The sequence below is a fragment of the Phoca vitulina genome, unplaced genomic scaffold, assembly GCF_004348235.1.
Source record: "Phoca vitulina isolate PV1807 unplaced genomic scaffold, GSC_HSeal_1.0 scaffold48, whole genome shotgun sequence".
Lineage (NCBI taxonomy): Eukaryota > Metazoa > Chordata > Mammalia > Carnivora > Phocidae > Phoca > Phoca vitulina.
In genome coordinates, this window is record NW_022589751.1 from 4914789 (window position 1) to 4942350 (window position 27562).

General features: G+C 40.4%; 1 protein-coding gene across 2 annotated transcripts; it reads left to right on the forward strand.

Moving 5' to 3' along the window:
- Positions 1-751: 751 nt before the first annotated feature.
- Positions 752-27283, forward strand: RPP30 (ribonuclease P/MRP subunit p30). Of its 2 annotated transcripts, none has more exons than XM_032432489.1 (11): positions 752-848; positions 2277-2332; positions 3156-3212; positions 3610-3684; positions 6990-7061; positions 13186-13275; positions 21915-22031; positions 22590-22619; positions 23028-23065; positions 23450-23529; positions 26812-27283. In XM_032432489.1, the coding sequence occupies exons 1-11, from the start codon at positions 767-769 to the stop codon at positions 26919-26921; spliced, it is 807 nt and encodes a 268-aa protein (XP_032288380.1). In that variant the 5' UTR covers positions 752-766; the 3' UTR covers positions 26922-27283. The 2 variants fall into 2 exon arrangements, with proteins under 2 accessions (XP_032288380.1, XP_032288381.1); XM_032432490.1 differs by having other exon boundaries at positions 26848-27283.
- Positions 27284-27562: the final 279 nt, after the last annotated feature.

Sequence of the window (27562 nt, forward strand, 5' to 3'; positions counted from 1 at the left end):
TCTGAGAAGCACCGATGTAAACTGTAGTTCCACAATTTTACGTTGTCGGATAATTTGTCAATCTTCGAGAGTTCCTTTAAATGAGGTCCAAAAATGTGGAAACATCAAATGTGTGGGATATATGCCACTTTGTACCCTTCTCAGATGGAAAAGTGACACATCTCAGTTTTGCATCTCCCTTGTCGAACCTCTTTGGCTAAACCGGTACAGGGGCTCACCGCTCGTCCTAGAGAGAGCCCTGCCATCTCGTGGCTGGGGACGGTGACCGCAAGGTAAAGCCGCGTGCTGGGGACCGCCTGTCCTGATTGCACATAAAGACCCTCTCTCCGAGGTCTTCTGTAGTTCTCCCTCTTCCCGATAAGCCCTTTTAAAGAACAGGATGGACTTTGGGAGGCGGAGGGAAAAGGGTTTCTTATGACTGTTTCAAAAGCGCTTCCAGCTCTTGGCAAAAGCGTCCGGTTCGCGAAAGAATCACTTTCTACAGTATTTCCTAGGAGGAATGGTGGGAGATGTGAATGCCTCCGAGGGAAACCAAACATTCTCATTCAGAAGAAGGCAAAGAAGGACTGAAGTAAGGATGTGGATTTCCACACACTAACTTTTGCTGGTACTTCTAGGCGAGGCAAGTGCCTTTGAACCTGAAGTGAATATCTATTTAAGTGGAGGGAGGGGCGGACTGCGCAGATAAACTACAATTCCCAGCAGGCCAGAGGGGGAGGGCCGTGCGGCTGCGCAGACGGGCGCACGACGGTCATGTGATTTCAGCATGGCTGTATTCGCGGATTTGGACCTGCGAGCGGGTTCCGACCTGAAGGCGCTTCGCGGGCTGGTAGAGAACGCCGCTCACCGTGAGTCTCCCCGGCTTTGCGGGCCGCGGTGCCTGCCCAGCCTCGCTGTCCCCCAGACCATCGGGCCACGTTCAGAAGGGACTCGAGGGCCTGTCCTCGTCCAGGTTTCCTGGGATCTCGGGGATGTCCCTGGTAGCTGATGCTGCCACGGTGTTGCTCTGATCCCGGGCGCGGGAAACTCGAAGGCACTTGGGAGCTCTTACCCGCTCCAGCTCCTTCTCCCACGCAAATTGAAAAAAACTGAGGCTCTGAGAGGATGGGGGATTTGCATGGAGCCCCACAGCTGATGGATGGCAGAAGGCAGGGCTTCCAAGTGTGTAAGTCTCCCACGCCAGTGCTTTTAGTATCACCCCTTTCTGCCTTACAGCAGTATCAGAGCAATTCGGGGAATTGAGCACAGACGGGGAATGCTGTGGGAATTCAAAGAAGGGGGGGAGGGACGTGAGGGTGACATTGTGGGAATAATATTATTAAGAAGAAGGGGAGGTAGGGGGAAGAGGGAAGAAGTACTAGGCGGGTGGGAGGGAAGCAGCGTGGCCAGAGTGCTAGAATGTCACTCATATTTGAATCCAAGGGAAGCAAAAACCTTGAGAGATAAGACCCTCTTTAATTATTGGATTTAATCATGACTGTTGTCTTCTTCCTTCCACTGTAAAGTGTGGGGATAGAGAAGTTTAAAAATAAGGAGGTTTCTATGGAGCCTGTCAAGTAATGGATGCTCATTAACTATTTGGGGGTCGGGGAGGAAAGAAGGAAATCAAACAAACTGATGAGAGAGAGAACCATTCTTTTGGCATTAATATGCATTATCTTTTAATACTAGTATCCTGCCGTCCCCATTGGTATTTAAGTAACTTAAAGATAGGAGTCATTATTTTCGGTAGTCCAAATGTCCAGAACAATGCTGTATTGAGTCTGATAAAGCAAGGCCCTGGCCTCAGAGAGTTCCCAATCTACTGATGGTGGGCAGCTGGAAAGGAGAAGTGAGCAGTGGTGTGAGGGAGTGATTACTCCATTTCTTCCTAGGAAAGGGGCCTCTTAAGGAAGTAGAAAGGGTAAAAAGCAAAAGAAATGAGTGAGAAAAAAGGTATCGTACTAATAATACATCACAGAGGTCAAACAGAGCCCTGCCTCTGTGCCAGGCGCTGCTCTAAATCATCCTATGCTTATTATCTTATTTATTTCTCATGACAGTTGTGTGAGCTAAGTTCTGTTAACACCATTTGACAGTTGAAGAACCTGAAGCTTGAAGTTAAGTAACTTGTAAGTGGTAATACTTAGATTTGAAAGCAGGCGGTCTGACATCAGAGCCCATACCCACAACCGCTGTTCCTACTGACCCCTGATCTTGACATGAATTGAGCTGAACCTATGTGTACAGGAAAGACGTTGTTACGTTTAACAAGAATGTTCAATTTTTCTTTTCAGTTGGCTATTCAGTTGTTGCCATCAATCATGTTGTCGAATTTAAGGAAAAGAAACAGGTAAAAAACAATTTCTGAAGTTAATAATAACCAGCATTTACAGTTGTCTTTCTTTGTTTATATTGGTAATGTGGAAGCTACAGATGAGCATGTTTCTTAAATGCACCCTCTTGTGTACTATCTTATTTTACATGTTAACAACTGAGTCAATGCAAAGTTTTTTGTGAAGTACTAGGGCATGGTAGAAGGATTCTTAAAGTTGAACTGATGTTAATTAAATAACTTTCAATAATTTCTAGAAGTACATTGTTATTGACTGAATTGTAATCACAGTATTTAGTCCTTTTTATTTTACTGACGTGGACTCATTACTAATTGATTCCCCTCTTAAACATGCTCATAAATGTGTATATTTCTCTTCAGACCAACAACTGTACCTTTTAGATTATTTCAATCTAAAAACTATTTTTCATCCTTCCTATCCATTGATGTTCCCAAATGCTTCTTTGATCTCCAGCTTTCTTCCTTTTTTAAAAAACTTATTTAGTGTTGGGGCGCCTGGGTGGCTTAGTCGTTAAGCGTCTGCCTTCGGCTCAGGTCATGGTCCCAGGGTCCTGGGATCAAGCCCCACATGGGGCTTCCTGCTCAGCGGGAAGCCTACTTCTCCCTCTCGCACTCCCCCTGCTTCTGTTCCCTCTCTCACTGTCTCTCTCTCTCTGTCAAATAAATAAAAAATAAAATCTAAAAAAAAAACAAAACAAAACTTACTTAGTGTTTCTGTATATCAGAAATTAACTTTTCTGAAAACCCCTTGTAATTTTTCCATTACGCTTCATTCCTTTAACATGTACAATCTACAGTGACTGTTTATTGTTTTTTGTAGGAAATTGAAAAACCGGTAGCTATTTCTGAACTCTTTACGACTTTGCCAATTGTACAGGTGGGTATTTTGTTGTTTAAGAACCATAATACCTATTCAAATATGCCCAATTTTATGTAGGATTCTCTAACCTGCACTGTTACTTCCTCTACCAGTCTTACTTTTCCACAAGACTCAACTCTTCCATGAAGCATTCTCTTACTATCAATTCAGTACTTCTTTGATGATCTTTTTTCCTGAAATCCTGTAAGCTTTAAATAATCTTATTATGTAGTTTAACACGTGTACATCTTTATTTTGCTAATTATATTATAAATTCCTTGAGAATGAAGACTAGCTTTTACTGATAGTCATATCCTTTATTGCTGGCACCTTTTAATGACTACTTTCCACTAGTAAAGAGGAAAATCAGTCATTGGCATTTTGAACTTTTTTGATAGAATGTTTTTGTTTATAGGGAAAATCAAGACCGATCAAAGTCTTAACTAGACTGACGATTATCGTTTCAGATCCATCTCACTGCAATGTTTTGGTAAGTTATTTTTTCTTCTTTTTGGCCTTATAAGTTGTTGTACTAGTTAATGTTTAACCTTACTCCCTAATTTTTTTTTTTTTTTTAAGATTTTATTTATTTACTTGACAGAGAGCACAAGCAAGGGGAGCAGCAGGCAGAGGGAGAGGGAGAAGCAGGCTCCCCGCTGAGCAGGGAGCCCGATGTGGGGCTTGATCGCAGGACCCCGGGATCATGACCTGAGCCGAAGGCAGATGCTTGACCGACTGAGCCACCCAGGCACCCTGAACCTCACCCCCTTCTTGAATCCCTTGCCCCCAGATATGATACCTGCCTACTCTCCCTATCCTCAGAATTCACATAGCATAACAGTCTCTTCTACTCTTGGCACATATATAGGGATACTATAGTTAAAGAATCCTTTGACAACTGTTATTCATTGAACTTACGTGAACCAGACATAAGGTGGGTGCTAGGGATATTGCTGTGAATAATACAGACAGAATTGTTGAACTTAGGAAGGTTATAGTTTAATTGACAAGACAAGCACTAAACAGATAATTAAGAATGTGAGGAATATTTGAAAAGTTGGAGGTAGTAAATAAAGGATGCTCTGAGAGTATGTATCGGGGGCCCAACCTAAGGAAGTTGATGTTCCACCTGGGGCCAGAAGAATCAGTAAGTGTTATATAGGTCTTGAGCAGAAGAGAGTGTTCCCACAGACAGGATGGATTAGACACAGGTCCTGGGTCCCAGAAAAACATGGCGTTTTCTGGGAAATGAAACACCAATAGGGCTGAGCCTCGTGAGCTGGCTAACCTGGGATGAGGTTCGGGAGATAGGTCTGGGTGAGCAGTTGGAATCCCTTGAAAGTTTTAACTGAGGGAGTGAAATTATGATGTTTGCATTATAGAGACTGGATCAGAGGGGCTGAGGGGATTTGAGAGGCTTGATGGAAGGCAGAGGATTGACAGGATTTGATGGTTGATTGGATGTAGTATGACTACTCCCTGGCACGGCCTGATCAGCCTGCTAGGTAGATGGTGGCACTTTTTCCTGAGGCGGGACATACAAAGAGGAGCAGGTTTGAGGACACCATGTTTGGGTTCTGGGGTTATTGTGAGGATTCCAGTGGAGTTGTCAAATGGGCAGTTGGAAAAAGGGGTGTGGCCCCCAGAATAGTGGTCTGATTAAAGATACTGATTTGGAAGCTGTCTCTCTGTAGAGAATAAATGAAGTCATGGCAATGGATGAGAATCCCTGGTTCATGCGTGACATGTGAAGAGAAGTTCTAGGACAGAGTTCTGAGGAACTTCAGCATTTAATGGTGGAGTAGAGAAGGGGGAGCTAGGATTGGAGACTGAGGCAGGACAGTGAGAAATAGGAAAACAATGAGGAAAGGGAGAAGGAAAACATGAGGAAGGGTCAGCAGGATCAGTGAGCCCGAGTAGTCCAGCAGGAGAGGGGCTCAAACATGTCTTCAAATATTGACAAGGGAGTCATTGGTTGCCTTAACAAAAACCATCTCCATGGAAATGGTAGGGATATGAGGAAATGCAGACAGTGTGTGACACTGACTTTGCTTGAGAAGTTGACTCCATAGGGGAGCAGAAGGCACAGGGAGGTTTGTGGATGAGAACCTGCTGTCTGGGTTTTGGTAGGTGGGAGAGAGGAGTATGCCTGCTGATGGGAAGGATCTAGTCAAGGAGGGAGAAAGCGAGATCCCTGAGAACGTGAGCAGTTTTATCTTGAGCTGGAGTGGACTCCTCTGCCATAGAACAGGAATCATCAAGGAAAGGCTGGCCTCCTTTACAACGATTAGCATTGCTTAAAAAAAATGGAAAGCCCAATTCTGGTATTTTATACAACTGCAAGGAAGGGTTCTGGTTCTCTGGGCCCAGGTAGAGCTCACTTTTGATGGGTCACAAAGATGTTCATTTTCTCTTTTTATCATGAGGATCCTGGTGGACGCTTTTTGTCCCCTTTCCGGTTGGGAGTGGGCAAGCAGAGGGCACAGAATGCTAGGTCCTAACTTTTCTAAGACCTGAAGCCTGCCCTGTATCAGTGTGTCTGCCCAGCAGCCCTTCCTGCCTGCTTCCTCCTCTGATTTTTAGAATGCCTTTTCTTTTTACAAGATAAGAGGTAAAAACTTTAAAGGTGCAAACAAGCAAAGAAGAAATATCACATATTATCCCATCATTCAGAGACACCCCTACCCCTACCCCATGTAGTTAAATATTCATGTATAACTTTTGACTCCCCAAAAACTTCACTACTAACAGCTTCACTGTTGACCAGAAGCCTCACTGATAATATAAACAGTTGATTAACACACATTTTGTATGTTCTATGTCTTACATACTATATTCTTACAATAAAGTAAGCTTGAGGAAAGAAAATGTTATTAAGAAAATCACAAGAGGGGCACCTGGGTTGCTCAGTCGTTAAGTGTCTGCCTTCAGCTCAGGTCGTGATACCAGGGTCCTGGGATCGAGCCCCGCATCGGGCTCCTCGCTCTGTGGGAGGCCTGCTTCCCCCTCTCCCACTCCCCCTGCTTGTGTTCCCTCTCTCGCTGTGTCTATCTCTGTCAAATGAATAAATAAAATCTTTAAAAGAAAATCACAAGAAAGAGAATATATTTATAGTACTGTACTAGATTTATAAAAAAAAAAAAATCCATGTATGGGTGGACCTGTGCAGTGCGAACCCATATTCAGGGCTCAGATTCTTAGTTTCCCAGCCTTTTCATACACATACACATACGGTGTTAAGTTCGAGATTTTCATTTTTAAGCAATAACTCTTTAACTGATCTATCCCTTTCCTGCTGTCAGAGGACTGTCAGGTATTTTCTTGCACATCTAGTATTTTAATTTATATTTAACAGTATTCTTATTGTGAACCTAATCGTATCATGCTTAGTATGTGTATTTCTTGTCTCACAAAAAAATGGTGAGTTCCATTGAAAGCCCAGACACATGCCTTAAAAGAGTTCGTATCCCCAGTGCCCTGCACACAGTAGGTGCTCAGTAAATATCTGGCAACCTCCTCCACTCACTTGTAAGAGCACGAACTATCCAATTTGATTTTTACATCTCAAGCGCAGTTTGGTACAGAGTTAAAGGGTAACAATGTGGGAAGGAGGGTGATAGGTGGGATCTGAAACCTCATGTGCTTAGGTGGGCTTTTCTGTCCGCATACAAAGCGAAGCAGAAATGGCATGTAAGAAATGTTATGTGATTAAACTAAGTGCAGCTAGACCATGAGTCAGAATTCCACGTGTGCACTCTTTGTTACTGTACAATAACGTTCTTTTTGTATTGCCAGAGAGCAACGTCTTCAAGGGTCCGGCTGTACGATATCATTGCAGTTTTTCCAAAGACAGAAAAACTTTTTCATGTAAGTAACAGATAGGGAAAGAAAATAGTATTTATTATTTTATATAAGAAGTCTGATGTTCTGCTTTTGCAGGTGACCTGTTTCACTCCATCTGGAAACTTTTAAGATTTTTCATGTATACTTGGGATTCTGGAATTTCACGAGGGGATGCTTAGATGCCATGTGTTGTTTTGTTTTGTTTTGTTTTACTCATCTTGCTGGATATTTCATGGGCTCAGATTGAAAGAGTCTCTCAGGTTTTTTTTCTGTTTCTTTATCTCTGCTTCATTCACTTACTCATTCATTCATTTGAAACGTCTCTTAAATAAATGTTGGTCTGTCTCCTTCAAAGCTCTGAAATCACTTTAGTTTCTGCCCTTCGTACTATTCACTGCTGCCTGTGAGGGAAGAAAGGTGCAAAGTTCTGCTGTGACGTAAAAGATCTCTCTGGTTTGGCTTTCTCCTTTGCATGCTCTGAGGTGTGGTCCATATGCCAGCATGATCATGTCAGCCTTTAGTCTTCCAGAAGTTCTTCAGAATCAGCTATCTGCTGATACTATTGCCCTTTGTGTTCCTTGAGCTTTTATGAGTTTAATTCCTTTTGTATTTTTAAAATTGCCATTTCCATGACTTTTCAGGAGGGAAAGTTGTTGAACATGTATGTTCGTTTTGTCAAGTTGAGACAGAACACACTGGGTATTTTGTTTTATTTTTTTCACTCTGCGTGTTTTAAATGATTACAGGAAAGAAAAAAAAACCAACGGTAATACAGTTTTTCAGGAATGTTTTACTGTGTAGAATAGGCACAGCTACTTTTAGAAAGTTCTGAATGTTGTTTTTATCTTGATTCAAGAAAATAGCCATCTACCAAAACTCTGTCCACCAAATGGATACTGCAGAAAAAAACAATGTACTGGTCTTTGATGTTTTAATTTTATAGCCGAGTTCATTTTTAAGCAAAATCAGTTCTAAAATTATAGGATGATTTTCCTTAAGTTTACCCAGTAGATGGCGCTGTTGACTAAGGAGGCTGATGTGTGATTAAATTTAGTTTTTAGAGCAACTATCAATTCTTAATTGTTTATATTACTTCAAGGAAATAGCACAAATTATGCATTTTTTTTAATTTGGTGACGCCTTTCATAAAATGCTCAATTATAGTAATTCTCGAGAATTTTGTTTCAGAAAAAGGTAGTAGGATCGAGTGGTTCTCAGTTATCAGAAGCTCCTATGGAACTTTCAAAAATCAGGCACGTTCAGGTCTCTACCACTAGAGATTCGGATCCATTAGGTTTGGGGTTGTTAGAGTATCTGTTTTTTTTTTTTTCCAAGTGTCACAGGACATTCTCATTCAGTGTTGAAACCCTAAGGAGGAATATGAGCATATTGAAGTTCATTAAATAGCAAAAGATTTTAGTTTTCTTATACCAAAACTTTAGTATACTTAGTTTTCTTACTAAGTAATAACAACTCAATTATAATGTAGAGTGAAAGTTGGCATGTACCTAATTTTTTGTTGCCCATTTATTTTTTTAATTGATTCTGAAGTGCACACAATTTACTTTTCCATAGTCCTATAACATGGTGGGGAGGCATACATTTATATATCCTTCCAAAGACTTCTACATATTTATCATCTTTAACACAACAATCCTGGGAATAAACAGGACAGATACACTTTATTACCCTCATTTTTTAGAAGAGAAAGTTGAGACTTAGGCTAAATGATTTGCTTTAAATCTCAGGTAGTATGGAGTAGAGCCAGGACTTTTGGGTTTTAGAATACATTAAAATTTCACTTAGCGATTTTATCTTATTACAGTTGACCCTTAAACAACATGGGCTTGAACTGCACAGGTCCACTTTTATGCAGATTTTTTTTCAGTAAATATAGTACAGTACTATAAATGTATTTTCTTTATGATTTTCTTAATAACTTGTTGTCTAGCTTACTTTCTTGTAAGAATATGGTGTATAATACATATTACATACAAACGTGTTCATTAGCTGTTTATGTTATCTGTAAGGCTTCTGGTCAACAGAAATTAAGTTTTTGGGGAATCAGAAGTTATACGTGGATTTTCGACTGAGTGGGGGGTTGGCATCCCTCACCCCTATGTTGTTCATGGGTCAGCTGTATTTGTTTTTCTCAGATTATTCAAAAGTGTGAATTCAAAAGCGTGAACACACGCTTTATATGGTGGGTAGAACTGTCAGAAACACTCCGGAAGATGGAATAAAGCTGTAAATGACATACAAGGTATTTGTTTGGAATTGACTATGCAGATACACTCAAAAATTACATGAAAACAGTTTTTAAAATTGGAACATCTTCCTCTTATCTGTCCAGATCTTTCCCATTCATTAAGACGCAAAGTTAGCACTGTCCCAGTTTTCTATAGAAAATCAATTTTAAAAGACTTTTTTTAATCATAAAGGTTTTCATAAAGGTTTTACAAGTATATAATGGTTTGGAACTGGGTCAAATGCAAGCATTGTGTTGCTTAGCAGGTTGTATTCTATAAGTGATTTTATTTGTTTGGTTCTTAAGTAGATTATCTAGAATTTAAGCAAGCATCCCTGTAGATGTGATATTCTAAAACTAAGGTCTCTAAAATGAGTCATAAAAACATACACACACACACATATGTTAACAGTTAGTAGTTTAAAATCTAACCACCTTAAATGGCATTGTTTCCATGGGAAATAACATACGATTTTCCATTCGGAGTATCTGGAAGATGTCTCATGGATAAACCCTCCCTCCCCAAAGTTACCCCAGGGGATAAGGCAGAGATGAAAGACTGTAAGGGGAGTCCTTTAGCCAGGACTTCTTGGGATGAGAGATGGCATGGAATTTGGCAGACGCAATTACATAGAAGCTTCGGGAACTTCTGAGTTAGTTACTCCCATTTAGGGATTTAAAGTGACTGAACAGGGTGAGGAGAATTCAAGTTATTTAGTCCAGTGGTCTTCAAAGTACTTGATTTTGTACTCTATCAATTTTAAAAAATATTGAGCTTTTATCCCCAGTACATTGTTTATTTTCTTATAAATTATGTGTATGTTCCAGTATATCAATGTGATTTTTGAAATAATATACACACACAAAACAAATTTTAAGAGAATGAATTAAAAAATAAATAGAAATAGAAGGTCTGTTTTCTTCCTTCCAAAATCCATATCCTTAGCCTTTGAAGAGCACTGTTGTAGAATATGCTCGCAACACCTGAGGCTCTTGAGGAGGGGGGAGTACCTTTCAAGGCAGTGCTCCTCAAGCTGTGGTCTGGCTCCACCAGACAGGGCTGTTTCTTCAAATGCAGGTTATTAGGCCCTACTTATTCCTGAATTTATCACTGGGAGTAAGGCCTGATAATTTCCATTTTAAATAAATTCTTCAGGAGTTTATATACACACACTTCAGATTGAGAGGCATGGTTTATGGCCATCTCTCTTTTCTCTGGGTAAGTCTGGCTCTCCCTTGTGTATTATTTGTCATAAAGTACAAACACGTATTAACCTTACACCCATGAAGGGGACTTGGGAGAGACTGAACCCCTACCCTCCTGTTCCCCCAGTTCCATAGAATGAAGAGTAAATGTATTTGTGGGTATATGCAGTTTGGGGAATATGCCTTCCTTAAATCCTCATAGGAGTCCTTGGCCAAAAAAAAGTGACGAACAGTTCATAGGAATTCATACACAACTTGGCAAAGCCACTATATTCAGGTTCTTAACTGCAAATATTATTTGAACATAATTTATTCTGTTTTAGTGATTTAGAGAGTATATCACTATAATGTAAAATTAGCTGTTATTTTATAGTTCTCTAAATGTATCAATTAAACATTTGGATTAATAGAAAGTTGAATAACAAAAGAATTCAGTTTGAGACATTTTAAGTTTGAGGTGTCAGAGGGAGCCAAGGGGAGCTGTCCTTTGTAACTGAACGTTTATTATAATACGTGTACTTAACACAAGGGATAGTTTTTAATTAGCTGCTGTTATATAAGAGGGAGAAAATGAGCAATACATTAGTTAAAAAGTAACCTAATTTAGCTTTATTCTGGGGAAGAATGCTTAATGGACTTTTAAAAAATGAATCTGCTTTTTTTTAAGTGAAAAACAATGATAATAAGTTTAAACAGTACAAAGCGGTGTGCATTGAAAAGTACACTTTCTTCCCACCTGAAGCTCTCCCTTTTCTCCAGAGGCAATCACTACTAACAGTTTTTGTGTATCTTCTTGGCAGTAATTATTTACGTACTCCTTCCTTCCTTCATTCCCCTCTTCCTCCCTCCATCCTTCCTTCTAACACCGTGCTTTTTTTTTCACCTAACAGTATATATGGTTCCATAATACCAATTAGAGATGTATGTCATTCCCTTGAAGGAGTCCTCATATTCCGTTGTATAAAGGGACTATAATTTATTGAAGCAAAATAAAGGGATATTTAGTTGTATCTAAACTTTTGTGATTGGTATTGCAGTGACTGTCCTCGCACTAATAGTCTTGAGCATTTGTTAGGTGTAAGGCTATAGAATGTGTTTCTAGAGGCTCTTCTACAGGATACATTCCTACAGGCGAAATTGCTGATGTGTGCATTTAAAATTTTGATGCCTGTTGCTAAAATGCTTTTCAAGACCCTGTACTGATTTAAAGACCCTGTGAGTGCCTGTTTGTTCATTCTCTTGTTAGCAGTGGATTACTGAACTTTTGGATCTTTGCTATTCTGATAGCTTAAAAATGGTGACCGGAAGCTGAACTTGTTATATCTTCTATTCAGAGCTTTTCATCCATTCTTACCAAATTTTCAATGAGTCTTTTATGAGGTGGACAGCGGTAGTAGTTGGGATGGGGCAGATTCTTTATGAGCCAAGTGTTTCTGCCAAAACAGCGTTACTTTCCAGGCTTACTAAGTTACTATGACTGTCTAAAGCCAGGCAGCCTCTGATCACTGCTTGCTTCCTAAAGCCCTGAGTGGGAGTAGGAATGACCAAAGTGGGAATTCTGAAGAAGAGAGGCAAGATGGGACATTCCTGTCACTGCTACAAGTCCAGGTTGATCATATGGGTCATATTATTGCCTGCTCTTTACCCCCTTCCTTTGCTCTGCCCCCCCGCTCTGGCCATAGCACTGAGGTTGCTTTGCCCGCAGAGCCAACCCGGCATTTTGAACTTGTCCTCAAGCCTGTGTACGCCAGCATTGTCAGTAAGGCTTGTTTGTAATACGGTACAAAACAGCCAGTTCTTTCTGTCACCGGAAATCAACTAACGGCCAAATCAGAGCCAGATATGCATCTTTTAGCAGTGGTTTTGGCCTATACTCTTATGCTCGTAATCTTTCCCCAGCTTTATTTTGCTTCCCTGATTTTCCATTTATCCTGTTTTCCTTATCTATTTATTTTCTTTTGTATGTTTTTGTTTTGTTTTGTTTTTGTAAGCCACTTCAAACCTCTTTTGGAAGTAAATGCAAAGTATTGATCAATAAGCAAGACCAAAAATTAGAACAAAGGCAAGGGAACTTAAAAGTTGAAAAATGCGTTCACTATCATTTGATTTGTAACAGCTCTGCTTTGACCACTTACGTAGACTGTTTCTCTTCTAGTTGGAACAAAATTGCTGTCAGTAGGGCCATGTCAGTATTCTTCTAGCCCCTCAGTAGTCTGATAGGAGCCACAGGCCAGGGACAATTCCTGGCACAAAAATAAATAATCTGTGGAATAAATGGACCATGCACATATTCCTTTGGCTTATTTTTCTTCCTGGATTTCAGAACAGTTAGTTGCCTCTTTCTGGAACAATCTGATGTAGCCTTCTGGAAACTGAGCCTCTCTTAGCATGCCATCCTTATGTAGCAGACCATGAGTTCGAGGGTCTCCAGCCTCTGTCTGGTGGGGTGATCCGTGGACATATCACTGTGCTCCAGCTAGGTTACAGTTAAACCATTCAAACCAAATGTGAAGGAATGGCTAATCATTGACAGATATATTTCAGCACCATTATGATGCCTTTGGACTGAACCATACCTGTATCTCTTTAAATCAGGTTTGACTATATCTCCCATTCTTTTTTTTTTTTTCCTCCCATTCTTAATGTGTGCCATTTTTTCTTTTGGCTTTACCTGGTTTTCTTTCTTCTTGACAGGTTGCTTGTACACATTTAGATGTGGATTTAGTCTGTGTAACTGTAACAGAGAAACTACCATTTTACTTCAAAAGACCCCCTATTAATGTGGTAAGTGTACTTTCCCTTCTATATGTGAATCTCTGCAAACCCACACTAACAAACTGGAAAAGGGGCAAAAGGACCTAGTGTTCTTTAGAAGGAAAAACCAAAGGCTAGGTGATAAATAGGCAGTTTAGAAAAGAGGATTTCATTTTTGAAAGCTGACTAAAGGTAGAAAAGGATCTTAAAACAAAAACTATCCAGTAAATTATTAAGATGTTTTTAAAAGGCCTTAGAAGCCAGAGTTTATGAAGGATATTTCTTAAAAGGATAGCCATAACGACAGACACTTAGAGCCTGAGCATTGAACAGTAAGGGGATAGGGCAGTTGAGAAAGAAGAGGTAGGAGAAAAAATACAGAGAGGGTTCCTGAGGCACCAGCGAGCTCGGGTGGACCGGAAGTTCACTGAAGGAGCCGGGCGCGGAAAGCCCAGTGGATGAGGTCCAAGCAGGATGAAGCCCTGAAGCCCACTGGTTCACACAAAAGCACAAAAGCCCAGGGTGACTTTTATAATAACCTCAGAAGGTGGCCATGTGTTCAGGGAAGTTTTTTTTCCTGCTTCTGCCACAGGAGTCTTCTTACTACCTTTCTACATAGTTTCTCTTGTTTTTCGCTACCCCTTGTCTTCCATCTGTCACGCCTTCTTGCCGGTCTTCTTCCATCCAAAAGGTGGGAGGGCTGCACCTCAGCGGCTGTCAGGCGGCCAGGTCCTGGGGAAGGGTTAGGATGCCGTCTGAGAAGAGCGGCTTCCAAACCTGTCTCCCCTTCTCAAGAATTCCTCTCGAAGGAGACAGAGGGTCTCACAGACAGTCCAGATTCCAAACCCAATCCTGTCAGAATTGGAAAATTAAAGACTTATGTACTTTTTCCAGATCGATCACTGCCCTCTTCTGTCTCGTGGAATCACAACTTCCTCGAGCTTTCTTTCGCTGTCACTGCTGCTGAGGAATTGGCTTGATGCCAAGAATAGGGGGACACAGAGGAGAACATTGATCTGTGTGGTGTGCAAAAATTGAATCCGTGTGGAAAAATTTAAGTTGGCTTATGTTCCACCCCTAAAAATACGCTACTAAAGAACTTGAAAAGCACTCAAAATTTTAAAGTCACGTATATAAAGGGAAAACTAAACCAGCTCTTTCCTGATAAATACAGAGTGCTACTGAACATAAAGCAATATTTATTAAGCTCAAGTTATTGTTTCCCATGTTCTTGCTGGTACTTACAAATGAGTAAATAAACCCTAAAAAAAACCCTGAATCATCATATTTTCGAGTTGGAGATCTGTGTTGTTTTTAGCAGCTCACCTCTGCAATGTGGTAAAATGCAGGCTGGCAAGGAGAAGCCATTCAGCTCATCAGTCACAGGGTGGGGACAGTTCTGGTTGGTACCCTGTCAAAAGAGATGTCTGAGATGCTCCAGCTACCTGTGATAAAAGGCACAAACTAATACAGTACCCAAGGTGATGGCGGTCTCGTTGGCCTCACATATTGTTCCTCTCCAGAGGTAGCAGTCTCTGTCTCTAGAAGTTTGCCAAGGCTTTTTACCAACCTCCAACTACTAATCCGGTTTCTGGAATTAGGTGGTACAGCCACGCTGTAAATTACCATTCAGCTTGCAACTTTTTTACCTTTCTCTTTGTCTTGATGAATAAGGAAGGCCATTTTCTAGACTTCTTTGCCTGAGTAAACCCACATACGGTACTGTGTCCTTGGTTGGGACAAGATGGTAGCCCGTGGTGCTAAGGCCAAGTCCATGGAATGGATGGACAGCAGTGCACAGCACATAATTCCTCATGTCCTACAGCAGTGGTAGGCTTCTCAGTGGCTCTTCTGGCAAGGGCTTTCATTCGGTTCCTTATGAATGTGCCCTACTGTTCAACCCAGATTGTGAGCTTCTAGAGTGCACCAACTAAGGGTTGGGCCTTTTTAATTACCCCAAAATTTCGCCTGCAATGGATGCTCCTTAGAATTTGTCAGTTGAATGGATATATGTCTAATTTAGCATATCAAGGTGCAGCTTGGGGAACATGGCCAAATCCTGCTTGTCATCAGTCTTTAGCTGGCTGTCAGGGTCTGGTGGCAAGCGTGGGCAGGGAGGGAAGTGGGGCACTGGGGCAGTGTGAGGAGGATGGCATGGGAACAGTGGCAGTAGGACCACCCACGCTCAAGTTCCATCTGTAGGTTCAGGAAAACTGCTGTTTGATGGATATTTTTGGCTTCATTCCCATATATTTCAATTTAAGAATTCTGAAAAGTAAAAATTTGACAAGTGAGAGGGATAGGCAGTATTTAACACAGTGTCTGCTTTTTTAAAAATCTGGTGTGAACATTTTACATATGTTGTTTAATAAAAACTAGATGATGGAGTGGAAGGAAAGGCTGTGCAAGATTATTTTTAGTCTTCATCTAGTGTGGAAGTAGGCTGTGGTGTGAATTGGTCAGGAAGCACGAAAGTATGTATTCACCACCCATTTTTCATTTGAAAGAGAAAGCTGGAAACATTATTAAGAGGTAGCTAGCTTATTGTTCAGGGCAAATAAGAGCTGTATGATATGTATGTATTTGTATCTAATAATATCTATTCTAGATATGGAGCTATATGATTTTACATTTAATTTCTATTAAAAAATGGAAATATATTCACCATGAAAGTATAGAACATGTGGTAAATGTGGGTAACCGTTAAGTCTTAAGTCCCTGTCCTTGCATGCTTCTTTGGATTTGAGAGTAAACTTGTCTTTGGCCATGAAAAGTTGATAGGTTGACTTTATAAGGATCACTTTATTGGGCACAGATCTTAATTTGAATAGGATTTGTATCCTTTTGTGGTGGTGAAAAGCAAAATCATTAAGATACTTAATTCATTAGTCTTCTACCTAGAGGCCTTAAGCCACGTGACAGTCATCAGCTCAAAAGGTTGGGGTGATAGGTTGGAGGGTACAAATTTCCAGTTATAAGAAGAATAACTTCTGAGGATCTGATGTACTCACATAACTGTAGTTAGTACGGTGTTGTGTACTTGAAAGTTGTTGAGAATAGATCCTAAGCATTCTCACCAAAAAAAAAAAAAAGAAAGAAAAAAAATTTTTGACTACATTAACTATGTCAGGTAATGTATGTGCAAATCATGTGGATCTTAGTAATCATTCCACGATGTATATGTGTATCAAATCATTGTGTTGTATACTTTAAATATGTACAATGATATTTGTCAGTTATTCTTCAATAAAGCTAGAAGACGACGACGGTTGGGGTGATGAAGGAGGGCCCAGGAGCTCCAGCACACCGGAGCACTCCACTTGTACAGCTTACTGCTGGCATCCCCTTACTTAGCTTCACCACGTGCTTAGGGCACCATAATATCAGTTATGTAATTCCCTTTAAAATCTCCTACAAAATTGTTCTGGCGTCTAAGTAACTTGTAGGAAATCACAACTTTATCATGTGATAGTTGGATTTCAAAAAATTGAAGTCGGGGCGCCTGGGTGGCTCAGTCGTTAAGCGTCTGCCTTCGGCTCAGGTCATGGTCCCAGGGTCCTGGGATCGAGCCCCACATCGGGCTCCCTGCTCGGCCGGGAGCCTGCTTCTCCCTCTCCCACTCCCCCTGCTTGTGTTCCATCTCTAGCTGTCTCTCTCTCTCTCTGTCAAATAAATAAAATAAAATCTTAAAAAAAAAAAATTGAAGTCAACTCGTCTTCTTAGACAGCCAGGTGACTTCTCATTACTTATTTTATGGTTTAGGCACTTTCTCACCTGCCCCAGCCCAGCAGCTGTAGGGTGGGTAGGTGTGAAGTATCTCCATTAGGCAGATAAGGAAACGAGACTCAGGTAGTTTGTGGCTCACACTTCTCTCAAAAGTTTACTTGGGAATTGTGCTCAAGCTCTGATTCTAAATCCACCATCATTTCCCACTGGAAAATGCTATTTAAAATTACTTTACAGCAGAGCTCTTTGTTAAGCATAGAATAATTTCATATTTCAAAACGTGATCTTTAGGAGTTCAGGTTTTGAGAAGAATTTTTTTTAAGCAGCACATATCTTTGCCTTCCCTTTGATTTTTTTTCCAGTGTTATTGCTGTTCAACAATGACTTCAAGTTTATGGAGTTATTTCAGTGCTTATATGTGTTTTGCTCCCTGATGTTTTCCTCTCAGCACTTCCTTTAACTGTAATCCATTTCTGTCTTCATGGTCCAATTAGTCCCCACCGAGAAATGTCCAGTAAATAGTGTCTGAAGCAGTGAAGTTGTTTCAGGAATCATTCCATATATACTTGAGTTGGGTGTGAGTGCGTTATAAACTTTATTTTTCATCACACATATTGTGACCCTAAATGTATTGAGTGCTTTATCGATCCAGTGCTTAGACCAGTACTAGCACACTTACTGGTATCAACAATTTTTGTGTGGCAAAAAAACCAGAAAGTTAAAAGACTGGTGAAAATATTTTCACATATATTGAAGGTAAAAGGCTAATCTCCCTAATGTATAAAGAGCTCCTAGAAAATGAGAAGCTAAAAAGGTGGCCCCATAGTGTAATGGTTAGCACTCTGGACTTTGAAAATGAGAAGCTAAAAAACACAAATGAACAATCGCCCAAAAATGGATTAAGAATGTGAAAAGACATTTCACTGAAAAGGAAATACAAATGGCCCTCAAAAATGAAAGATACTTAAATTCATCGTAATAGGAAAAATTCGCATTAAAAGCATCTGATTGGCACAAACCCGGGAGTTTGATGATACGCTCTGCCATAAGGTTGCGGGGAAGCAGGCATTCTCCTACATTGCTGTAACAGTGTACATTGGAACGATCCCTACGGGGAAGTGGGTAATTTGGCAACAACCATCAAAAGGTAATTTGGCAACAACCATCAAAATTACAGCTGCCTTCCCTTCTGACCTTGTGTGTGAGTTTCCCGGGGCTGCCATAACAAAGCACCACAAACTGGGTGGCTTAAAACAACAGCAGTTTATTGTCTCACACTTCTGGAGGCTAGAAGTCTGAAATCAGGATATCATCAGGATCATGCTCCCTCTGAAACCTGGAGGAGAAACCTTCTCTGCCTCTTCTTGGCTTCTGGTTTGCCGGTAATCTTTGGGGCTCCTTGGCATGCAGCTGTATGACTCCACGGTCTCTGGCTTTGCCTCGCAGTGTGTTCTACCTGTGTGTCTCTGTGTCTTCACGTGGTTGTCATGTTGTAAGGACACCAGTCTTGGGATCGGGGCCCACCTTACTCCAGTGACCTCATCTTAACTAATTATATCTGCAACAACCTTGTTTCCAAATAAGGTCACATTCTGAGGTACTGAGGGTTAGGACTTCAACATACCTTTCAGGAGGGTGGGAAGGGGGGACACAATTCAACCCATAATACCCAGCAGTCCCACTTGAGTGTTTATTCTACAGATACATTGAAACAACCCAAAGTCTACTGGTAGAGGCGTGGTTAATTACACGCCATAGCTCTACAGTGAAATACTCTGCCGCTATAAAACGCCCTCGAGTCAGAGCAAGAATATGGTGGTCTACCTTTGGGGTAAGAAAGAGGAAAAATAACATATACTCATATTTACTTGTGTTTGTATGAAGACACTCTGGAAGAAGACACAGAAATTAATAGAAATAATTATGGGAGGTGGGGATGGGGCAGATGGGAGCAGAGATACAAGACTTTTTATTGCTTTCTTATGTTACTTTCGTTTGTGAATTATATGAACAAATTACCTGTCTTAGATAATGATACACCAAAAGGGTGTTGAATCCTTTTGGACTCGGTAAAGAATTTTTATGAAATTAACAGAGAATCTGTATATTGTCCTGGTAATCAACTCTCTATTTTCTTCCTATCATCTTAAGCTTCGCTTAGTTCTTGGAATTTTACCACCAGTTTTTCTTGATTCAAATATCACACACCTGCCCTTGGTTTATAGCATCATTATGACTGTTATTTCTCATTAGTATAGAAATCTGATCATCTGCCTATTCCAGAACCTTGGTCAGAGATGTGAACAAAAACCAATCAGGCAGACACTGTCATTCTTTATGAAGAGGCTGTTAGGAACAATCATTTGAGGAACTTAAGGCAATTTACATTAGCATGGTCTTAGAAGCAGGCCCCGGTAATGAGTCTGTATTTTATCCATCTAAAAATGTAAAGTGTAGTATTATGAAAGAAATATTCACAAACTTCAGTAGTAGAAATTATGTATAATTTCTCTGTCTCAGACTTTTCTTAGCTATTTAAAAGTGAACTTGATTAATGTACTAAGTGCAAAATCAGAACTTTTTTCTTAAAGACTAAGCTGATGATTGTCTTCCTTCCTCCCCCCCCCCCCAAAAGAGAGTTTTTATTTTGATCTCATCCCCAGAGGGGGCTAAAATTTTAGATACAGTTAGGAATACTTTCTGACCTGGTCCCCCAGTTCTGTGTATCATCCACATCTTTTTTTTTTTCCATCCACATCTTTTATTTCCCCTCTTCTCCATCCTACTGCCTTGTGTTTTAGTTCAGCAAATAGAAGAATGAAGAAAAAAATGTCAGCTTCTTTGACTAATTAGTAGTTTTGGTAAGAGAAGTAGCCAAGGGAATAGTTGAGAATATGGCTGAAGGAAGTGTTTTGGTTGAATAATTCGCTATGTTCATCCTGGTTCCTTTTACATGAATAATCTGCATTATTACATAACCTTTTTTCTATAAGCTACTATTTAGCTTATAGAAAGCATTATTACATAACCTCTTTTTTATAAGCTACTATTTATCTACTCAGAATATAAATATATTAAACACTTTCTGCATAAAAGGCAGTTGGTGTGTTATGAAGAAATACCATGACACCAGCTCTCAAGCAGTGCATAAGACAGGCAGGGAGACGGAGGTGCACACTTAACTGTGGCACAGAGAGTATCATCACAGACACCATTCCCAGAAAGAATCAACATAAGCCCAAGGATTAGAGGTGGGAAAAAGTCGTCAGGGAAGATGGCAGTATGGAAAATCTCATGTAAATTTTAACTAAGCTAATATCAGATATGTAAGGAAATCTATAATAAAATCTCAGAGCCTTAAGGCAAGAGGAAGTTAATGAAGGGAGGATTAGGGGATGGGAGAAAGGAAGTCTCTGTTCAGGGAGGGAAAGTAGGAGCCTTCCATGTACACCTGAATTAAATCAAGGTGGGCTGCCAGTTCTGGAAGAAGACCGGTTTTTCCGTTCCCTGCGAACATTCAGAAGTAGACCTCCAGCAGCCACAGCTGACCACTCCCAGCTCATCCTCTGGGTAATAGAAACTCATTTGCCAGGCGCTGCCCGGTTTGTGTCTGCCGTCCTTCCTTTGTTCATTCAGAAGACCACTGCAACCAAGGGACTTGGCCCGGCCATGCTAGCATCCTTCAGATGCTTCTCACTGCTGAGTCTGCCTGCAGTCCTAAAGACCTGCACGGTGGCTGTTCCCACTGTCCTTAGCCTCAGGGCGCCCCCTCACTCTGTCTTCCCCAGCCCATGACCTTCTCTCCATGCTCCCACACTCCCTCCAACCCCAGAGCCTCTCCCTGTACTCCTCCCTCAGAAAATGCTCCTTTCTCTACGATTTACTCAGTTCTTTCGTCATCCACTCCTGAACTTCTCCTTGATAGCACGTACCACAGTTGAAGTGTTAGGTTTTTGTGTAGTTATTTGATAGTCCCCCTAGAGTAAACTATAAGCTCTGAAAAGGGAGGATCCATGTCAGCTTTTGCTCACCATTGCCACACATAGTTGCCTGAACACATATCTTGTGAATGGATGAAGATCCAGAGTTGCTCATCAGAAAAGATGGACAGTGTAGTGGTGGCTTTCAGTTCTCTCTCCACCCCTGCCAGGCTGTTTTCTTACCTGTGGATGCCTACCTATTAAAAATGTATTAAGTAGGAAAGAAGTTTCTTTTTCTCATGTAAAAGACCAAGCTTGTCTGGTGAGCTGGGCAAAATAGTTAAGAGCCCAGGCTTCTTCGATCCCTGAGCCCAGCCAAAGCTCAGGGCCTCTAGAAGTAAAGAAAAAGGGGAGAACAGATAATTGGGGGCAGCTAGCAGTCTGCCACAGTGCCTTATAAAGGTATCATAAGGGTTAAATACATACATAAGACTCTTAGCACCTGACACATGGTACTTCCTTCATTCAACATATGTAATAATTGACTCACCTGAGGGGCTTTCCCACCCTATTCTTTGAGCTTTTTTCAGCTCTTCATTTCTTTGTCTCTTACATTCTTGGGTCAAATTTTTTGGTTTTTTGTTTTTTTTGTTTGTTTGTTTACTGTGTTTGCAGTTTACCCTAAGTGTAGGGAGCACATCTCCATTTTCCTTTTAATAGTTCATGGAGGAATAGCCCATCTGGCACCCCACTGGGACTTTGCTCTGCCTCAGGATTCCTGTTTATATAAAGTCAGCTTCCCCACAGCTAAGATAAACTCTTGATCAAAGAGAGCCAAACATCTGCCTTCTCCTGTGGATGGTGCCATTCGGGCATAAATCTGCCTTTGTTTAAGGCTGTACCTTGACATGCAGGAGGTCTGTGGTGGGGTTGAGGAGGGAGATGAGGGAGAATCTTAGTGAAAAGAAAGCAGGACAGTGTGTGTTTATCCTTGACAGTTTATTTTCTTGTTCTCCCATGAAGGCAATTGACCGAGGCGTGGGCTTTGAACTGGTCTACAGCCCTGCTATCAAAGACTCCACAATGAGAAGGTACACAATTTCCAATGCCCTCAATTTGACGCAGGTCTGCAAAGGAAAGGTATGGTTCCCTAATTTCAGTTTATTCTTATTATTCATATACTGGAATTGTTTAACTGATTCCTTTTCCCTAAAGCAGAACATTCTCGAGGCCCAGAAACAAATTCTCCCATGTCAATGAGCCCTGCAAGTTTGAAGGGAAAGAAAAATACCAAAGGAAGAATAATGCAAGGGTGGGGGAGGAAGATCTGTTGAAACCCTTTATCTTCCAATAAGGAATTTGTAGTTTACCTACTGTGAAAAGAATGGTCTAGATAACAATTTTTTGTCATCAGTGAGTTGAATTAAGATTATATGCCCTTTTCAACTAGTTTTTTAAACGAATTCACCTTCTGTAAGATCTGGTGGGAAGGCTTACTCTGTTTCTTGTCCTGTAGGCTGCTGTTGGTCCTAAGGTCTTTCTTTGACTTTGATTCTTTACCTTATCTTTAAAAGAAGTTGGTATTTGTAGAGCCTTAAATGTTAAAAAGTGATTACTGGTTATTTGTATTAGAAGACTTTTCAATTTTTTTTTTTTACATTTATCTGAGATTAATGTTGATCACTTTCTGTTTTGCAGAATGTGATTCTATCTAGTGCTGCAGAAAGGGTGAGTCTGGCATGAGTACTTTGTTTACACTCTTCAAGTTATAAAACTTTGAAACATTTCTAGAGGATAAGTTAATAGTAATGTAATGAATGCTTATTGCGTATTTTCATTTTGAGCTGCCTGTGCCCATTGCAAGTGCTGAAGAGTGAAATGTGTCCCCATTCCTTTTGGGCTGCAGGTTTTGTTTATGTGAAGTTTTTTCTTTATGCTATTACAAAATGCTTTCAGAGTTCTTTTAGAAACTTTTGGAAACTTAAGGAAACCATCAAAAGTATAAGGACTTAAATTGATGCGGTTGACTCCTTTATTTTTGGATACTTAAGCATCCTATTAATTTACTGCAAATGAAATCATTGAAATGTTATGAGTAACTTCTCTCCTATCTATTTTTTGTTCACTTTATTTTAGCCTTTAGAAATAAGAGGCCCATACGATGTGGCAAACTTGTATCCTTTTCTGAGTTAGAAGTTGTTGAATTGTTCTTTTAGGAAACTTGGAATTTGATATGATATTATAGTTTAAGATTTTTTTTTAACCTTTTACTGTGAGTTTACCAATTAAAAATTTCAAGGACAAATTATATAGGTTGTAGAGAGCTTCATCCTTTTGTTTCCTGGGTTAAGGGTGAAATAGAAAAAGGGAAACGAGGGACTCTCTATCATAAAAGCTTAGAGCGAGTCTCTTCACAGATGCCTGTTGCATTCAGGCTAGAACTGCTGGAGAATGAGTCTCTCTTGGTGTGGCCAGGGGAGCTGGCGTTGGCAGTTGGGTTTCTGTTAGTCCCCTGTCCTTGGCTGACGCTGGCTTGAAAGCTTTAATGGCCCCACCAGAGGACTGCTGTTTGGGCTGTCTGAAAGTGACGCCAAGGCCGCCGTCTCCACCAACTGCCGAGCAGTGCTTCTACATGGAGGTGAGCAAGTTCTTCCAATAAAAACACCAAATGCTCATGTTAGGAGCCAGGCTTTTTTAATCAGATGATGGAGCCTCGTTTACTTTTACCTGCTCTGCAAAGCTCCTTCAGGCTTGTCTTTGCTCAGCCTGTTTTAACTCTGCCCTTCACTTCAGGCTTTACTTTGTGTACTCTGTGGACTGAACATGGTCTGCGTTACTGAGTGCTGAACGTGTCTTCCAAGCTCTGCGTGTGTGTCCCTGTCTATCTTTCTCGTCTCTCCTCTCCAGAGAGGCACGCTTCCCCTGCGGAAATCATTGTTTGCAAGAACTGAAATGTGAAAAATTGATGTTAAGCCATTTATTCGGAACACAAAAACAGCAAATACATTTTAAGAACCCAACTAACAAACTCAAATAGTATCTTTTCACATTTATTACAACTCGTGATCCTTTTTCTCATTTGTTTTTGTTTACATGCTCAACTGTGTGCACACTATATATTTTTTACTCACATTTCATTTACATATATCTACCTCTTCACCTTAATTCCACTACTTGAAGCCACTGAACTTCTTATTCATCAGATAAAAATTAAACTAGAAGTATTTGATATGCCAAGACTTCAGAGAATGAAAATGAGGTTTTATTAAAAGAAAAAAATTTAGAGGTACCTGAGTGGCTCAGTCAGTTAAAGTGTCCGTCCAACTCTTGGTTTTGGCTCAGGTCTTGATCTCAGGGTTGTGGGATCGAGCCCCACGTCAGGCTTTGTGCTCAGCACGGAGTCAGCTTGTCCCTCTCCCTCTGCCTCTCCTGTACACACTTGCGCTCTCAAATAAATAAATAAAATCTTCAAAACATACTGTCTCTGTTCCTTCCCTTTAAAAAAAAAAACAAAAAAACATTTACACTTTGGATCTGCTGTTTTATCTTTGTTCTCTCTGTGATTTTTAGCACTAGTAGTAGTGGTCACGAAGCAGTTTACTTGATATCACCTAGATGAATTTAAACTTCAGAGTAGGGCTTACATGTAGACTAGGTTATTTGGCATATGAATAGGTGAGTTATTGAGGACTTGTGCGTTGTGTCTAGATTTTAATGATCTGATCTCCACTTGGGAGATCAATACTGATTCCTGTATTGACTTACCATAAATTAGATGATTTTGCTTTTGTTTTCAACATTTTTAGTTTGAGATAATTGTATTAGGTAGCCTAGACCCCATCACGTAAGTTCTGGGAATGGCCAAATTAATTAGGACTTGTCTTGAAATTAGGAAATAGTTGGTTCATGCTTTGGTTGTTCTGCCATTATTTTTGTCTGTTTTAAATGAACATAAGGAGTCATCAGGATTTTGGATAACAATTGGTGTTCCAAAATAGACTAAAACAAGAAAGGGAAACTAATAAGAAAATATAATGGGAAAAAGATGAAGTTCTACATTGACTTCAAAAAACTCAGCTAGTCAACAGAGGATATGTGTAAAGCTAGGCTTTTATGGAAGCTGAACTAAAGGAAGCCTGTGGATTTTAGGTGGCATTACCTTCCGCCTAGTGTGACAGTCCTGGTTTATGGCTGCTGTCCCTGCAGAATTAACAGCACATCTGGAGGATACATTGGCATCAGTGTTAGACTGTGCTATGGTGGGTTCCTAAGATTGTGAATTCAGCCGCAGGTTACACTAGAAGAAATAAAAGAATCTGAAGCAAGGGGATTCAGAGTCTCACCATTACCGTCTGCGTTGATGAAGTCCCAGCTGGCTTGTGTATTATCCCGAGTGCCCCGTTCCAGAAGGACAGCAGTGCACAGGAGTACTGCCAGTCTGGAAGCCTTATCGTGGAATGGTTGAAAACAGTGCTGGAATGGATACCTGGAAACGGAAGACTTAGGACACGTAGTAGCTGCCATTCAACATGGGAAAGGTCGCTATAGGGAATCAGAATTAGGTGGGCCGTTCAGGGTTCCAGAAACCAGTGAATAGCAATCCTAAGGAGGATGTAGAGAAGGGACAGGGGAAGTTGGCATTTTAATGACCTTGAGAGAAGTTTGTCCCTTTTATAAGTTAAAACTCTTTAAATAACTGGCAAAGATTTAGTAGACTTGGTAAATTAATCCTGATAAATGAGAAGGTCATACTTACGTAACTCTTTAGAATTGACTTTGCTTTTATTGAAACAAATCTTAACTGAATTTATATTTATCAAAGTTCTTTTGATTCTCTCTTCTTTGTAGCCAATGGATCTCTCCCTCTCTCTCCTCCCTAGTCCTTATTTCATAAGGACTAAATTTGGATCTTTTCATGGCATTATGGCCCTTAAGCTACCCTTCCAGCCCCATTTCCCCCTAAATTTTTCACACTCCTCCTTCACACCAGCTTATTGTCCCCTAAACATACCAGGTTCTTCTTACTTCTGTCTCCATGCCTTGCAAAGGAATCCTCTCCTATCTTTTCCTTTTTCTGAATTCCTAGTGTTACTTCTGTTACGATACCTTCCTGATTCATCCAGGCAGAGTGTCTTCTTATGGGTGCCTCCATTCCCGTTACATTTGCCCCTAACGTGCTTTTATTTCTGTGGTAGGCATCTCAGTGCCCTCTGTAGATGACACAGTGCCTGGCCCAGTAGTCCATTTTTAGCTGAAATTGGATAGATTTAAGTTGAACTCTGCTGCCAGCCTGACCTAACACCCAATAATTCCCATTCTTTATCCATCGTCACCAGTATATGAGAGATCGATAAATGTGTGAGTTTGATTTTCTTCGTTCACTCAGCAAGTATTTTTTGAACACCTGTTAGATAACCAGGCATTGCTGGGTGTTGATAATACAATACGACTGATTCTTCAGAGGTACATAGATGACCTAGCGAGGGACCCAGATATGGTACGTGCTGTAAAATGAAGTAAACACACGTCATCACCGTGGAAGCGATACAGTTGACTGTTGACCGGGCTGTCTTGATTCATCTGCCTTTCTACCATACATAAGACATCTGCTGCACCAAAGTCTGTGACTTGGGCCCTGGCTACATAAGATACATGGACAGACCATTCGAGAGAACCTGCCCTGCAGTTTTACCCTTGAGTAATCCTTTTAGAATGAATTAGATGTAAATAATATACTGATATTTGTATACGTTGGGGAAGAAAACGTACTAACAGTGAATGACATCAGTATCCATAGCAGTTCATTCTGGTTTTATCATTTACTAATGTTGTAAGTCAAAGTAACGTGATACTTGTTAAACCACGTCTTTTTAAATCATGTCTTAACTTAAGGCCTATGGTTTACCTGTTTGTCTTATAGAAACTAGAAAAACTGCTTTTGGAATTATTTCCACAGTGAAGAAACCTCGGCCATCAGAAGCAGATGATGATTCTCTTCCAGCTTGCAAGAAAGCCAAGTGTGAGGGCTGAAAAGAATCCCCAGTCTCTGTCAACACTCCCTTCTTCCTTTTGAAAGTCCGTCAGCCACAATAGAAATATTACCTTTATGATTTACTGTTTTCATTCGGAGCTAGAAATCAGTAGTCTATAAAAACAATTTTATATTCAGGCTGTTAAAGTAACAAAACCTAGTGAAGCAGTAAAAAAGAAGACTGCCCACTTAATGAATTTAGATATATTTTAAGAGAAAATCAGAAATGAGTTTATTTATTTTTTTGTGTTAAGTGATAAAATAGCAGGTAGAATTGAGTAAGATGTTTCCATATTTCAGGAGACTCTTTAAAAATGTTTCTTCTTCGGGCGCCTGGGTGGCTCAGTTGGTCAAGCGACTGCCTTCGGCTCAGGTCATGATCCTGGAGTCCTGGGATCGAGTCCCGCATCCGGCTCCCTGCTCGGCAGGGAGTCTGCTTCTCCCTCTGACCCTCCTCCCTCTCATGCTCTCTGTCTCTCATTCTCTCTCTCAAATAAATAAATAAAATCTTTAAAAAAAAAAAAAAATGTTTCTTCTTCATTTAAAAATACATGCTTTTCTGCTTTACTTGATATACATGGCTTATTATTTTTTAATCTTACTTTTCAAAAAGGGGTTATTTTGAGGCCTCTTAAGACAT